The 15,958-nt window shown below is 50.5% G+C and overlaps 6 protein-coding genes across 6 annotated transcripts; 4 read left to right on the top strand and 2 right to left on the bottom strand.

Annotated features, from left to right (window-relative positions):
- Positions 1–240: 240 nt before the first annotated feature.
- MYCFIDRAFT_108826 (uncharacterized protein) lies at positions 241–1,743 on the top strand (the record flags this gene model as incomplete). The annotated part of the gene is made up of 2 exons (XM_007929043.1): positions 241–631; positions 674–1,743. Coding segments are annotated over 2 exons (1,461 nt in total), but the record flags the coding sequence as incomplete, so codon positions are not given.
- Positions 1,744–1,783: 40 nt separating this feature from the next.
- Positions 1,784–3,954, top strand: MYCFIDRAFT_175211 (uncharacterized protein; the record flags this gene model as incomplete). Its single annotated transcript, XM_007929042.1, has 8 exons — positions 1,784–1,820; positions 1,882–2,186; positions 2,218–2,454; positions 2,505–2,602; positions 2,631–2,796; positions 2,822–3,805; positions 3,833–3,897; positions 3,927–3,954. The coding sequence occupies 8 exons, from the start codon at positions 1,784–1,786 to the stop codon at positions 3,952–3,954; spliced, it is 1,920 nt and encodes a 639-aa protein (XP_007927233.1).
- An 895-nt stretch (positions 3,955–4,849) lies between these two features.
- Positions 4,850–8,948, bottom strand: MYCFIDRAFT_215423 (ABC transporter, ABC-B family, MDR type; the record flags this gene model as incomplete). The annotated part of the gene is made up of 1 exon (XM_007929041.1): positions 4,850–8,948. The coding sequence occupies one exon, from the start codon at positions 8,946–8,948 to the stop codon at positions 4,905–4,907; it is 4,044 nt and encodes a 1,347-aa protein (XP_007927232.1). The 3' UTR covers positions 4,850–4,904.
- A 647-nt stretch (positions 8,949–9,595) lies between these two features.
- Positions 9,596–12,871, top strand: MYCFIDRAFT_175209 (uncharacterized protein; the record flags this gene model as incomplete). The annotated part of the gene is made up of 14 exons (XM_007929040.1): positions 9,596–9,636; positions 9,672–9,681; positions 9,713–9,769; positions 9,795–9,857; positions 9,881–9,949; positions 9,978–10,178; positions 10,206–10,312; positions 10,352–10,465; positions 10,503–10,532; positions 10,569–10,609; positions 10,638–10,662; positions 10,695–10,814; positions 10,853–12,732; positions 12,759–12,871. 14 exons carry the CDS (start codon positions 9,596–9,598, stop codon positions 12,869–12,871), a joined length of 2,871 nt encoding a protein of 956 aa, XP_007927231.1.
- A 29-nt stretch (positions 12,872–12,900) lies between these two features.
- On the top strand, positions 12,901–13,124 carry MYCFIDRAFT_175208 (uncharacterized protein; the record flags this gene model as incomplete). Its single annotated transcript, XM_007929039.1, has 2 exons — positions 12,901–13,071; positions 13,098–13,124. 2 exons carry the CDS (start codon positions 12,901–12,903, stop codon positions 13,122–13,124), a joined length of 198 nt encoding a protein of 65 aa, XP_007927230.1.
- Positions 13,125–13,151: 27 nt separating this feature from the next.
- MYCFIDRAFT_89999 (uncharacterized protein) lies at positions 13,152–14,198 on the bottom strand (the record flags this gene model as incomplete). Its single annotated transcript, XM_007929038.1, has 2 exons — positions 13,152–13,408; positions 13,709–14,198. The coding sequence occupies 2 exons, from the start codon at positions 14,196–14,198 to the stop codon at positions 13,152–13,154; spliced, it is 747 nt and encodes a 248-aa protein (XP_007927229.1).
- Positions 14,199–15,958: the final 1,760 nt, after the last annotated feature.

The following is a 15,958-nucleotide window of genomic DNA, read 5'->3' as shown; positions in this document are numbered from 1 at the left end:
CGAGATTTCCTTCCATTGTCCGCAGCCGACGATGCTCCCCTTGCAAGCCCACGCGGCCAGCACCTGGCGTCCATCATCTCCGCCACGAATCTGGCGGGAATGCGTCCGCACTGGCCGCGCCGCCCGAGCTCCTTGAGCGCAGCTGACATACCCGCCGTTCGACAACGAAGCGATAGTGCCGATTCCAGCAAAGATCTTGAACTTCCCACGTGTCGTCCTGTAGCAGCATGGGGTGGTGGCGATGAGAATGCCAGGCGGATGAGCTACGCAGCAAGCATACTGAATACGCCTCAGGTTCGATCTCAGCGACTGATCGGCTACACGAATCCGCGTTATCAATGGGAGCAGTACTGGAAGTCACATGAGGACCTGCAGAAGATCAAGAAGAAAGCGGTGCGGAAATACTATGAGCGCGTCAATTATCTTGTTCAACATTACTTGTACATCGATCGTCTACTCGACAGCAGTCTGCCGCATGACTTGATCCAGGAATATCAGCAGCCTCCGAAGCAGACATCAGCAATCAATCAGACACCATGGCAAGAGAACATGCCCGAGACTATAGAGGAGGATGAGGGCAGCACCTCTCCTCCGCAGCCAATATATCCTGAGCGTCATGGCTCCTTCGACAGTATAGACGCCAACGGCGGCTTTTATGCGAATGGTTACGGAGCTACCGAACCACCGCCGACCAAAGTCAAGAGGACGCCCAAAGATATTTACACTGTCAAAACCCGGAACAAGAGCGATGCAAACGGCGAAGAGCAACCTCTATTGAGCCCTGAATCATCCACAGCTGGCGATGTCGAAAATGGCCCCAACATGCCACCAGACCTCGAATATGAGGAAGAAGCTTCATCGCAATCACGAATTGTTTCGATCGCCATCATCGTCAACCTGATTGCAAACACAGCACTTTTGATCTTGAAGATCATTGTAGTCATTCTTTCCTCCTCTGTCTCGGTTCTTGCGTCTTTAGTCGATGCCGCGCTGGACTTCCTCAGTACAGCCATCGTGGGTATCACCACACGTCTCATCGCTCATACAGACCAGTATGCGTATCCAATCGGTCGTCGACGTCTCGAACCGGTGGGCGTCCTGGTATTTTCCGTCATCATGATCACAGCCTTCATCCAGGTTGGCTGGGAAGCTATTTCCAAACTTCGAAGCCCCGATCACGAGGTCGTGCAGCTCACAGTCCCTGCCATCGCCATCATGGCATCAACGGTCGTCATCAAGGGCGCATGCTGGTTCTGGTGTCGACTTATCAAGAACAGCTCAGTCCAGGCACTAGCCCAAGACGCTATGACCGATGTCGTCTTCAACATCTTTTCCATCATCTTTCCGCTCATCGGCTTCTACGCTAGGATATGGTGGCTTGATCCTGTCGGAGGTATTTGTTTATCACTATACGTCATCATCAACTGGGCCCGGACAGCGAACGAGCACATTCGAAACCTGACCGGAGCATCGGCATCCGCTGACGAGCGCAACATCCTGCTCTATCTCACGATGCGCTTTGCGAAAACGATCAAGAAGATCCAAGGTCTACAAGCGTACCATTCGGGCGACAAGCTTAATGTTGAGGTTGATATTGTGCTCGATGAAGATATCAGCTTGCGCGATTCACATGATCTCGGCGAAAGTTTGCAGTACGTGATTGAAAGCGTGCCGACTGTTGATCGCGCATTCGTGCACATGGATTACGCGGACTACAACTTGCCGAGCCATCTTGCTCAAGAATCATGAATGCATGTATATATGAGTGTAAGCATAAAAGTATATGTATGATATGAGTTGGCTGATACTGTACGTAAGAAGTGTTGGGATCCTTCGCAAGAATATTTTAGATACAGAGACAGCTCTATAATTGCTCGTCAGCACGCCACCGACCTCTCGAATTCATGAAGTGTGGCGTTGGTTCATCCGCGGACGTCCGCACTCAAAGCACATTCCAATACCACCCCATAGCGCCAACTGGAATGCAACTCATGCAACCACTCACAGACTTATCACTGTCAGCGCGACACGAACGTGACATGATGGCTGGTCGCGGCACCTACCAAATTCCACTCCTCGCATTGCCGAGCTCGCCTTTACTGGCCATGTACCAGCCTACTGCGGAGGTTCACGAGAGACTCTCGCGACCGCGAGACCTTCGTTTGACCATGCATACACCACACGACGTGCTACTCTGGAAGCGTGATCGATTCGAAGCGCTTTTCAAGTTTAATTGTCAGCCTTGACCACCGCTCACCTACGAACAAATTGAGGTCAGGAAGTCTCGAAATGGGACTTCGAGGATCGTCTGAGAAGAGCAGACCGGGCCGCATGAGATCGCGAACAAGTACACTCGGACGAGGATCGATAGTCGTCTGCCAGAATGTCCTGCTATGGATGTCCCTATACGTCGCAGCGAGTACGGCCTACATCTTAATCCTGGGAGTGGTCTCTGTGAACGATATCCCGTCTATCGTTCTATATCTCGTCGCGGTATGTGAAAGAGAGCCAGATATGGCGGAACCCGACTGATGAGTTTTGCAGAGCACGCTGTCCTTATTCTACCTCTTCTTTCAGAACACTACCACCCATCTCAGAGTTCGTGCCGGGGACATGAAACAATGCGAAAGAGTAGACGCCTTCCAAGGCCTTGCGACACACACACTTCGACTTCTCGTCACGATCTGGATGATTGCATGCGGCCTCACCATCACATTTACTGCCGCCAGAACACCCTTGTGCGCCTCATCGAGCGTCTCACCTCTCGACAAGGGCAAAACTTGTATCATAAATCGAGTGACGATATTGGCCAGCCTTATAGCGCTGTAAGTATTCAGCACAACGATTCGATATGACGCTAACGAACGATGACAGCATCGTCTCTGGCGCCTTGTTCGTACTTCTGCACAAAGTCAACGAGCCTTATCGATGCCACCTTTTCGGCATCGTCAAAGAACACAAGCTTCTGCCAATGTTCTTGCCCTACAAGCAGAAGAAGTGCCACGCCACATTCTCAGAGATGTCCTTCAAATGCCGCTCATCCACTTCCCTGTCGTCGAGACAGCAACCGCCAGATCAATCAACAGTGCCGACACCTAATCAACCCCATGGCCATGGTCTTGGAATCCACACTGGTCGTTCCTCAGCACCACCATCCCTCCTCCGACCACGCCCATCTCTATCCTCAATCCGATCACACACAAGCCTCTACCTCCCTCCTCCCCCTTCCTCCCCATTACCGCCATTACCCGCATACATCCCCCCAAAGCACCAAACTCCCCCTCCCTCCATCCACCGCGCCATCCACCCACCCAAACGCCCCTATCGACCGGGCGACAGCGTACGAATCCTCCGACCTGCCCCTGCACATCTCGACAGAACCGAATCTTTCTCGAGTGTTTATAGTCGAAGCACCAGTGGAGAATCTCGGCGAAGCGTAGATCTACCGTGCAGTCGCACTACAAGCTCCCGTTCAACATCCACTTCGACCCTCAAGCCGAGTCCCCTAGGCATTATGACTCTTGCAGAATCTCCTGAGGTGGTTAGTTTGAGGAGGACGGGGTTGGTTGAGGCGAGAAGGAGGAGGAGGTCGTTCAGCTCCAGTACTACGAAGATGATGGAGAATGATGCTGCTGCTGTTGGGGGTCGGATGGGGACTTTGAGCGATTCTAGTCTTGCGAAACCTTGGGATTCGAGATTGAAAGGTTATGTGGAGAGTCAGAATCGGATTCGAGAGTTGAGTCGTCCGGTTGAGATTCAGCCGGTGTTGGGAAATGGGTATGAGAGGAAGGATAGAACTGGTAGGGTCGGACTTGGAGGGGGCATGTTTTAGATTGTGAATTATGATTCTACATTTTTTTTTCGTTGCTTTGTTGGCCGCGGCGAGAGTGCTTCCTCGTGGCTTCCTTATATAGTATGCAGGGAAGGTTTCTTGGATCCACTTTGAAGTGCTAAGTCTTTTGCGACTTTATACCGTCTCTAGCTTTTACGGTTCTCTACCTCGACTCTAACTTTCAAACGCTAGCGATAGTTATACTAAAGCCCTACGAAACTAGTTCTAATGTCTTTAGAGATATACGGACAACGAGTATACCGTCGAATCGAGCGATCTATAAAGAAAGGCTACGATCTATATATAACGCGACGCTATTATTCTCGTCCTTATTTATTTATAAGTGTAGCTATATAACGATAGCACTACGATTTAGAAGAAGATATAACTAGCGTCGATATAACCTTTCCTAAAGGCCTAGGCTAAAAGAGGCTTATAAGTACTATAGAGCCCGAGCTAGTTAAGATAACAATAACGGGTCCTAGACCTAAGGCGATATACGCTATAGAGCTTACAATATACAGTTTCTAAGCTAATTATAAAAGCAGTTAAAGTATATAAGATAAAACTAAACGCGCCGCTAGCGTACTAGTAGAAGGGATTTAAGAAAACTTTAAGTTATTACTTAATAGAACGTCTTTAATATCTTTAGCCTAAGTATATTTCGGGTTAAAGTATTCTACTACTTATACTAATTGCTATATAGACTAACTCTTATTAAATAGCAACTTAAAGTATCGCTACTATATAAGGTTATTCGCTCTTTATATAGCGTACGGAAAGTATAAAGTATATTTCTAATACCTACTACTTAATCTTATATATAAACGCGTTTCGTCTTATTGTTTAAATTTTTTTATTACCTATAGTAGGTAGATAGTAGTAGCAACTAAGTAGCTATATTCTTTCTACTTTAATTGCTAATTTATCTGTCGTTATTCTGTAACCTATTGTTCTTATATATAATCTGAAGCAGCGGCGGCGACTTCAATGCCAGCTAACCCGCCTAACAAATGCCGAATCTGAACCTCCCAACGCCTCGCTATAAAAATTTCTAATACAATTACTCCTTCTAATGAGTCTTGGAAAGACTCTGCAAATTAACCAGCTCAAAGTACCGCCCTTTCTTCGCAAGAAGTTCGCTGTGTGTCCCGTTCTCAACGATCCGTCCTTGGTCGAAAACATAGATCATATCTGCCTTCTGGATTGTAGAAAGTCTGTGTGCCACGGCAATCGTGGTGCGGCCCTTCGCCGCTTTGTCGAGAGCTGCTTGCACGACTTTTTCGGATTCGGAGTCGAGGGCTGAAGTCGCTTCGTCGAGCAATAAGATCTTTGGGTCGCGGAGGAGTGCGCGAGCGATGGCTACACGTTGCTTTTGACCTCCGGATAACATGGAGCCTTTGGAGCCGACGACGGTTTGGAAGCCGTCTGGGAGGGACATGATGAAGTCGTAGATATTGGCGTCCTTGCAGGCTTGAATGATTGCTTCTTCTGGGACGTCCTCTGGTTTCTTGTCTGCGCCCAGGAGGATGTTCTCGCGGATCGTGCCTTGGTAGAGGGTAGGTTCTTGTGAGACAAGCGCCAGGTGACTGCGGTAGGAGTTGACATTGAGTGATGAGATCTCCTTGCCGTCCACATAGATGCCTCCAGCAAGTGGATTGTAGAAGCGCTCGAGCATTGCAATGGTCGTCGACTTTCCACATCCTGATGCGCCGACTAGCGCGACATATTGGCCTGCTCGCACTTGCAGATCAAGGCCACGAAGCACTGGTTGCTCGGGTCGAGTTGGGTAGCGGAAATGCACATCACGGAATTCGATGTCGCCTTGCATGGAGTAGACCATCTCGCCTTCCTTAGACCAGGTGTCGATTTCCGGCTTGCGATCGAAGAGAGTCTTCATCTCAGCAGCTGCGTGCTTGGCCTTGCTCATATCGGGAGCAAAACTAAAGATGGTACCAGCAGATTGCGCGCCGAAGATGACAGCGGAGAAACACAAGAAGAATTGGAAGAGGTTGTACTCGCCCTTGCCGATCAAAGTGCCTCCGTACCAGAAACCAAGAGCAATGCAGCAGAGCATCAAACTTTGCGAGGCAGCGTACAGTGCGCTGGACTGAACCACAGAGCGAAGAGATTCAGCCTCTTGAGCCTCGATCTGGCCGTGATAATGCTGCCAGACATCGTCTTCTCTGGTGAGAGATGCGACGGTGCGGATGGCCGAAGTGGCCTCGCAAGCGTATGAAGCAGATTTCTCGTAGGCCTTCTTCGCGCGAGCTTGGAATCTGGTAAGCATCCAGAAACGGAGGAAGCCACAACCAAGCACGATTGGGACGGTGGCGATGCAGACGAGTGCCAACTTCCAGCCAATCGCAAGTGAGATGATGAACCCGACAACCAAGGTGGTGAAAACGAGCAGAATCGTGCCGAGAGTGACACCAGACATTCCCGCAAGGTGGGTGGTCTCAGTGCTGAGGAACGACGTCAGAGCGCCTGATGAGTTTTCGTCCCTGTCGAAGAAAGCAATGTCCTGTCTTAGCATGGATCGGAACGACTTGTCTCGTGCTCTGTGAACAAGCCTTTCGCTGCACCAAGCGAAGACAACACCCTGCGCAAGATATGCGAGGAGCTGAACGAAAGCCAGCATGAAGTACATCCAAGACCAGAAATTCGCTGCCGATCGGAGCTCCCCGTACTGCGAGGGCGTGACTGAAAGCGCATTGATACATTTGGCAAAGAAGACGGCCTGGACTGGGTAGCCGGCACCACAGATGATAGATGCGAACAGGCCGAAAAGCATGAGATGCCATTCGGTTCTGTTGAAGGAGCCAACCAATTTGATGAGCGTCCAAAGGTGGTAGTGACTGGAGTTGCGCTGACCTTTCTCGGCAAGAACTTGACTGGAGATCGAGTTTCGTGTTCGGCTTCGGCGAAGCTCGAGATCATTCGGATCCTCGACAAGGGACCACTGCGCCGTTGTCTTGGCATCGCCATCCTTTTCGTCGAGTACTGCACTCCTGTCTCCATCTTCCTCTTCTGCCTCAAATTCCCGATTCTGATCATTTTCGGCCGCGATTCTCTGAGCCTCGACCAGATTGTAGTAGGCAGTCTTCTTCTCGAGAAGCTCATTGTGCGTGCCTTGTTCAACGATGCGACCTCGGACCATCACAACGATGTTGTCAGCATCTCGGATAGTGCTGAGACGATGGGCGATGACGATGGTGGTTCTCCCTTGAGCTGCTTTGTCCAGTGCGGCTTGCACCACACCCTCGCTCTTGGTATCAAGCGCCGATGTGGCCTCATCCAGGAGAAGAATCTTGGGGTCACTGACGATGGCTCTTGCAATTGCAATGCGTTGCTTCTGGCCACCTGATAGTAGGAATCCGCGCTCGCCAACATGGGTCTCGTAGCCTTCCGGCAAAGCGCAGATGAAGTCGTGTGCGTTCGCCTTCTTGGCGGCAGCTTCCACCAGCTCGCGCGTCTCCTCTTCGGAAAGGTGTTCATGCGGTGTGCCGATGAGACCATGTCGAATGTTGCCTGCAATGGTCGTGGCGAATAGTGTTGGCTCTTGGGACACCAAGCTGATCTGCTGCCGCAACCAACGCAGATTGAGCTTCTGTACATTGACGCCGTCGAGAAGGACCTCGCCGCCAACCGGGTCGTAAAATCGTTCGACGAGACCAACAATGGTACTCTTGCCAGATCCTGAAGCACCTACCAGGGCGGTGGTCTTGCCCGCCGGAACTGTGAGACTCACATCCTCCATGACAACAACTTCTGGGCGCGAAGGATAGATGTGCTTGACATTCCGGAGCTCAACCACTCCTTCGAGCTGCTTGATTGTGTCGCCAGCAGTCGAGGTTGGGTCAAGCGGGGAGGCTCTGTCAATTGTGCCGTAGATCTTGGCAGCTGCTGCGATAGCAGTAGTGAAGGCCTCGGCATTGGGCGCCGCATTGCCAAGCGAAAAAGCACCGATCATGATTGACAAGATAATTGTCAGAAGAGCAGAAAGGTCGGTCTCACCGCTGACGATGTACCGACTGCCTAGCCAGAAGGCCAGTGAGTACGTCAGATAGGTAAAGAGCATGAGGATGCCTATCATGGAGCCAGTGATGGCCTTCGTCTTGAAGCCCGACTTCTCAGCATTGCTTAGGTGCTTGTCATACTCGAGCGCAAGCTTGTCCTGGGTCCCGAAAGCGATGGCGTTGCGGATGGAGCTGATGACTTCCTCAACCACTGTGCCGCCCTCAGCGTAGGACGAGAGCGCAGCCTTGTTCCACTTGACGATGAATTGTCCAAGACCACCCATGGTGATGAAGATTGCCACAATTGTCGATGTCAAAATCAGGGTGAGCTTCCAGTACTTGATGTATCCAATGATATATGCAGCGACGAAAGTCGAGAGGGCTGCCAAGGTCAAGCCAATCTTCTCTGAGATGCCATCTTGGACCAAATTCGTGTCTGCGGTGATTCGTGTGGTGATCTCTCCTGCGCCCAATTTGTCGAAGTATCCAATGTTCTGCCTCAAGATACTGGCCAAGTATTGCTGTCGGATCTTTCCGCTAATGTGCTCTCCCGTGTAGATGAATCCGACAGTTTGGACATATGTTGTTACGAACTCTCCGATGGCCAAGTAGACGAAGTAGAGCGTCAATCGGCCGATCTCGTCTGAGAAGTCTTGTCTAGTGACAGTGCCTAGGAAGAAGCCTTGGAATGTGCCAGCTAGGTTACCGAAAATAACGGTCATGAGAGGGAGCGCAGCACCAGCAACTATCGCACAAATACCACTCAAGAACATGATGGCCACATCCCATGGAGTGGCATATCTGAATAGCTGGAAATAGGTGACCTTCACTGGAGGGATCACCAATTGTCTCTTGAGAATGGCAGCTTCGTGTTCTGGGAGATGCGCGAACGGGTCCTGTTCACCTTGCTCTTCATCTTTCCGTTTTGGTACTTTCGAATCGAGTCTGTGTATCGGTGAGGCCGTCGCTGGCTCTGTCGGTACAGGCACGTGTCCAAGTTGCGCTTTCTCTTGATCTGCCAGGTCAACCTCGTCGCGTGAGGAGATGTTGTTGCTTGATTTGTCGCTCATTTGTTTCGTGTCGAAGTCGAGCGCCATGACCTCGGGGGCGAATAACATGCAAGCGAGTGTGAAGGCGCAATGGCCTGGTTCTTGCTATGGTAGACCAGAGCCCGATTTTCGTGAATGATGTTGCAGATGGGATACTGTATCACGGTTCGACGTCGGTATGGCCTCGCGGGCTAGCAAAGTATTGTAGTCGGCAGTGAACAGCGTCGATATCTGCCTTATCAGCCTTTCACTGCGGTTCGGTGCAGCGGTCTTCTTTGACTGGATCGATGACGCGAATATAGAGAAGAGGAGTGAAGTGAAAGGAATTGCGACCTGCCTGTGAGATGTGAGAAGATTGAAGATATGTGCTTCTCTTTTGTGAATGCATTCAAGATATGTACAGTCCGGACTGTACCTCATCCGAGAATGTAGTCGCGCGTAGCTTCTCGTCTACGTAGCGGAGGCGGGGTCGGTTAGTGTGATTCAGTCCGAATCCTTGACCACGGAATCTAGCTGTAAGAAGCCAAAGTCGTCTTCTAAAGAAAGCATAACGGTCTTCAACACATACCATTATTGGCATCAGGCTACTGTGGTTGTTGCGTGTAGCTGCCGTTGACGTTGACGGGGACATCATCTCGCTCGCACGGACTATAGTCTATCGGAGTGGGCGTACAAGAATAAAACCCTGGTGGTCAATGACGAATGCGATGGATGCGAGGGGCATGGGCCTTCAAGGGTTGCCTGCAAAGATCGCATCTGCACCCCGATTAGAATAGGCGAGGTGGCAGACTAGGCTCTCCCTAGCCTTGCAGTCGTTAACTCATATTGGACGATATACACTCTTGAAATGTAGGTACAGTACGGGCGACGTGACGGCGGCGTCTGCAGTGCGAGCCACACCTCTCGCAGTCGTGGCCGTGGCGTGGCGTCCCTCCTCACCCCATAGAATTACGACGGGTACGAGGTGCCTTCGGACATAGTCGATGCATAACTTCCACGCTGTCACCGGAGCTCAGCCGAAGACACAGCACAGCACAACTTCTTCGCGTGTGAAACGAACGTCGGCGAACAGGACAGAACTGGGCCGAGACCTCCGCTCCCTGTCAAAATTGTATCATAGCGAATCGGGCAGGAACGGAGGATTCGAGAGTTGGAACGAGAGATGGCGGAGATTTCCCGGGCTCTGCGTCACTCACATCACTCGCTGCAGACTGGACCTGGTGTGAGTGGGCGGTGACGGCGTCAATGACGGCCTTGTTTTTCACCGGAAAAGACGCTGTGTAGCGGTCAGAGGGCAACAACGAGCTCAGCAAGACGTGTAGAAGTGAAGCGAGAGGGATGGCTACCAAGGACATCGGAGGAGGTATTTGGACAACACCTGACTGTTTTTCTGGAGTGCTGAGATCTCTACAGTTGGCTCTCTACAGTTGACCATGAGACTGTCGTGTTAGATCGGAACGTAGACCAGTGCAGACCATGGCGTCAATATCAGCCAACGAAGGCCGTCTGATTCTGGCACAGCGTAGAAGGCGGCACTGCAGCAGAGCGAAAATGAAATTGCAACGGTCATGTACCCCTTTGTCTGTTTGTCTTGTGTGCGAGAGGCCTTGAATTGTACCACCGGACGGCTTCGTGCAGCGCGCTCGAACACGCGATGAGAAATTGCAGGGGAGACATGCGTTGGAAGAAAGGCAAGTCTCACTTTCTCGGTGTTGTTCGCCCTGACAAAATCGACAGCAGGAATGCAAGATGAAGCGAGGCAGTTGCGTTGCTTCGTTTGTGCCTTGCGTGGAGTCTCCGCGAGCGAGCGCGAGCGCGTTTCGATGACATCTTGAGCTTCGGCAGCCACATCAACAGTAGTAGTCTTCCTTCTCGACTGGCGACTGCACTGCACTGCACTGCACTCACACACTCGTTCAAGCTTACTTCTTGTCCCTCGTTTAGCCGCCCAGGCGTCCACTCGCTCCCACCATGAAGTCGTGGCCTTCACTCACCGCAGCGCTTGCTACAGCCTCGCTGCCATTGCTAGCATCGGCCGACAGCATCCTCGCGGCGCGTCAGGGCGACAGCTGCGCCTTGCGAGAGGACCACAGCTTGTGCCCTCAGTGCGATGGCAAGAATGCCACTGATTCCAAGGGCCAGAAGTGGAGCATCACATGCGACTGGGTCATTGACTCGGAGACTGAGCAAGAACTGGCCGGCCATGTATCTTGGCCCACTTGCTTGGATGCCTGCGACGACGCCGACCAATGCGTCGGCGTGAACTTTGCCGCCAATGGCAGCTGCACGGTTGCCTCTGGCGAACAGCAGGGCCTGAGGTGGTCCGCTGGCTTCACCAACCTGGTCACCATTGCGACATTGACCAGCACCTCCCGCGCCACTTCGACCTCTCATGTTCGTATCACCGAAACTCTGAGCGGAACTCATACACGCGCTTCCACCACATCCACCTCGGCGCCAGCCAGCGCATCTGCCACCGCCCTGTCCGCTTCCTGCAGCCTGGATGATCCTGATATCTGCCCGAAGTGCAACGGATTGATTGCAGTCGACTCCAACGACAAGACATATCGCGTGCTTTGCGACACCTCAATCGAGTCGAACGGAAGCTATTCGGTACAGGAGTGGCTATCGCCAGAAGAATGTCTCCTAGAATGTGACAAGCTCGATTTCTGCACGGGAGCTACCTACCATGGCGAGCGCAGCTGTCTAATCGCCAAAGCTGATCCATCCGCTACCTATCATGAGTCGTTCACAGCATTCTTCCCGGTCATCGCTGGCTACCCCGAGACCAAAGGCAGTCCAAGCAGCTCCAAGACCCAAGCTTGGAACGCTTCTACCGCCACCGCCACGCCAGAACCAACTTTCTCCACTCTGCCCATCAACCCAGGCTGCGACACAGCAGATATTACCTGTCCTGAATGTCAGGGAGCACCATACACCGACAAGCTCAATGGCTCATACACCATCTTCTGTGGCCTCGAGCCAACATGCATGAGCACTTCGGTGCACCGTGATCCAGGCACCCAAGATCTCTGCACCGAGAGCTGCGACCAAGCCGTGACTTGTCTAGCCGCCATGTGGTACCCGGACACCAAGGCATGCCATCTCTGTCTACAAGGCATCAACAAGACTGTCGAGAGAAGCGATGTGCCATACGTATTGTTGGTGGTTGACAATGATGGAGATGATGATGAAGGTGATGCGACTCTAAGTATTGCTTCGACAGCGAGCGCCACGGCCAGTTCACGTCGCGGCAGCATCACCGCTCAGCCGAGCCCATTTCCTTCGCGCACCTCCACCATCGGACCAGTGGGCCCTGTGAGTGTTGCATCAATGCCGCCGCTTCGCAACACCACGACTTCATCTCCCGCGCCATCTTCTACAACCACCAGCCCTAGCCTTGCCAACGTCACTTGTCCAGAATACGACGACAATGTGTACACGGACGCCAACGGCAATTACTTCGCTGTAGGCTGCGACAGCCGCTTCGATGCTGCTCACTCCCGCTTCATCTCGGCCTCAGACTTTGCTGCCTGTGTGGCATCCTGCACCGGATCGTGCGATGGCATTCAATTTGGCATCACCACTCGCTGCGGCCTGTTTACCGACATCTCTGTCGTCGGCCCTGCGACTGGCTGGACCATCGCCGCGAGCATCACGTTTCCAATCACCACAGGCGGTCTGCCAGCCAGCATCACATCTGTTTCCTCTTTTGCAGAGACTTCTGGACCCGTTCCATCTACCACGAGTTTCACCAGCAGCCGGACTAACGGTACGGTCTCGTGGACTTCGCCAGCCGTGACGAAAGCAGCTCCGGCGCCGATGGGTTATGGTCCACCAGCATACAACCCGCTCTAGAAAGCGCAGAAAGAGCAAGACATCGACAGAAATTCCGTTACGCTCGGCTACTCATATCGCTAGAATCGATATGCTTTCTGTTTCGAGCATCACGGCAGAAAGGAGGACTATGAGACCTGTTGAGCAGGCATGAATATCGAAAATGGGATCAGAGCATAGGCGGCACAGCACAGGCTCGAGGCGTTTACATATTCAGTGTAGACCACTAATCGCAGCGCAACATGGAATGAAAATTAACCATGCATCAATGTTAAACATATCCTCTCCATCCGAGGACAAGCCGTTTCATCATTGGCGAGGCGAGCTCGATTTCGTGACGAGTCCGCTCTTGCTATGTAGTATGCCAACCCCCAACGCCTACGCTAAAAGTTCTCAAATCCGATTTCCGAGCGCTCAATGAAATCTCTGCCTCTTCCCGCCATGACTTCGTTCGTCAGCTACTCGCTTCCGCTCTAGCTCTTCCTTCATAATCCGTTCCGCATTACTCATCTTCTTCTCCGGCTCAGCTCGGGCTACCGGCGCCTTTTTGGCCAAGGGATTCTTCTTGGCCAGAGGATTCGAAATTTTTTTGTTTGCTGTCAGGGAGAGTGACATCTTTGCTGGTTGCTTTTGGTCTTGTGGCTCTTCTTCTTCTTCCTTGGCTGGTTCTGCTGAAGCGGGATCAGATGTACTTGGTGGGTCTGTGGAAGAGGAAAATGTGGCGATTGGGATGGCTGTTCCTTCTGCTGCCTCTCCGTTCTCGGCGTTTTGTTTTTCGCGGCCTTTTGCTCCCTTCAGGCTCAATGATACCTTCACTGGTGCGGGTGCGGGTGCGGCAGGCTCGGCTGATCTCTCTTCCTCTTCCTCTTGCTGGACATGTTTCTCCGCCATCTCGGCCTTTTTCCTCTCCTCTTGTTCCCTCGCCCTTTTAATCTGCTGATTCAAAAGCCTACTCTCGATATCTTCCTCACCTTTCGCCAACTGGTCTTTACGCTTGATATCCTCCCTCCTCCTGATTGCTTCAGCGCTATCATCGATCCACTGAATATACAACCCCCTCTCTTCCTCCTCGACCCGACATATCCCTTCTCGCCCAAGATATTTCGCAAACTCTGTGAGACTCGGCCACTTGGTCGCGTTCATGTGCACATGGTCTTTGTCTTTTATGTACTCCTGGTAGAAATTGTTCATGTGGACTTTCTTCTCGCCGTGGGCTGTTCGTAGGAGTTGGAGGAAGTCTTTTCGGAATTGGTTGCTGAAGTCGTTGATGTATTTTCGGGGATCTTCGCCCACTTGTAGCATGGCTCGAACGTGGCCTTCCGATTGCGTGTGTTGCTTGAAGCCGTTCTCGTCGCGACATTGTTTGCCGCAGATTTGGCAGTACCAGCGCAGACGTTGGAGGCCTTTCGCCTTCATCTTGTTGGCGATGTGTTTGGTCGAGCCGACTTCTGCTTTCGGCATTCTGGCGGTGTTTCGGGGTCACGATGGTGTGCAGTGCGGCTTCGTCGCCTTTCGAGTTGCTGTATGAGATTGTTGCATGCGGGAGATGTCGCTGTCGCAAAGTTGTGGAGTGTCTGTATACCAGCAACTGTGGGGCCCGCACGGGGCACCTAGAGTTGCTAGCAACTCTAACTATACTAAGCCCCGCTAAACCCAATACAAATCGTAATCTTGGCATTGCTACTATCTCTGCTGTTCCCAAATTCCTTCTACATTTCCTATTCTATATCCCCTATATTATACAACGTCTACTAATATAGACCTATCTACGCCTAGCAGTATTAGTAACCTTAAATAGCTTCGCTAGCGAGTTTTTAACCTTATAGAAGACATTAACACCGATACGGAAGGCTAGAAATTAATATAGAGCCTATATAGCAATTAATATACTAGGAGGTCTACTAAGAAGCTAGGTAAGCCTAGTACGGATAGTATATACTATAAGAAGGTATACTACTATTATATAGAAAGGCAGCGCCGTAACAAGCTAAATCGAGAAGTAGTAGGTATTAAGGATAGAAGAGCCTTTAAACCGCTAGAAGAGGAGTGCTCTATTAGCTTTGTTATAATAGTAGAATACCGCTAGAACGAGGCTACTAGAAAGGTTAGTATTCGTTGTTATATAACTGCTAATATATATACCTATAATCTCGACCTTCTTAATAGCCGCAAGGTCTATTAACTAGTTAAAGATGAGGTTAAGAAGCAAATAGACTACTCGCTATAGGCGAGGCGGACGTACGACGCTATTAATAGCTAATATAGACCTAATCTCGGTGTCCCTTATCTCGATATCGGTTTACTACACAATGCCGCTAAGAAGTCGCCCTATTATAACCAAGATAAGCGGTTTACGATGCCGGCCGAACGAGACGATCCTAAGCTTTAATTATAGGGTATTATAGCGGTAGTAAAAGAGCATAGATTGTATTGTTAATTATTTAGTGTCTTAATAAAGGATAGTATTAGAAGAGGCTTCGTATAGGCTATAGAAGAAGGCATTAAGCTGCTAAAGAAGTATAGTAAATTAATACTACTAGACGATACGTACGAAGTTAACTAAATAGACTAGAAGTTGTTTAATATCCTTATTTCTAACGACAACATACGCTAGCGTCTAGTAGTATACGCATTACTTAAAAGCAAGTATAGTTAGGTCTATACGTAGGCACTATATTATCTAGCTTCTTAGGCTAACTATAGTAAACCTAGTAGTTAGTTGTTATAATACACTGTTACTAATAACTCGGCTTTAGAATAGATAGCAATCCGAGAGATATTTCTACTAGTTAGGACCTATCTTTGTATACGGCACTTACTATAGACTATTCGCCGCAAATTTCTACTTAAAAGTCGATATAAGGCGGTCTATAAGAAGCTAGTTTGGGTATCGTTATATATAGAGACTAATAAGGAGATTAAAGTTAGAATACAATAGGCTATTAACGCTCTACTGGACAGCAAGAACGACGAGTTATACTCGTATTTATTACGAGAATGGTCCGCTAAGTACGCCTAGATATAGACGGTTAAGGAACGGAGGAGCAACCTCTTATTAATGCGTATAAGACTACTATAACTACTATAACCTCCTCTTCTAAGCGCAATTGCTAACTATCGTTACTTAGGCGCGTACAACTAGTCTAGTCGAGGCGTACTACGCCGATTTTAAGAGCAACACTAAGTCGATTAAGGCTAACTTCTCGCTCGCCGGCACTCTT

This window comes from Pseudocercospora fijiensis, assembly GCF_000340215.1.
Source record: "Pseudocercospora fijiensis CIRAD86 unplaced genomic scaffold MYCFIscaffold_5, whole genome shotgun sequence".
NCBI lineage: Eukaryota > Fungi > Ascomycota > Dothideomycetes > Mycosphaerellales > Mycosphaerellaceae > Pseudocercospora > Pseudocercospora fijiensis.
Note: the sequence above shows the minus strand (reverse complement) of the source record. Positions and strands in the feature narration are given on the sequence as shown.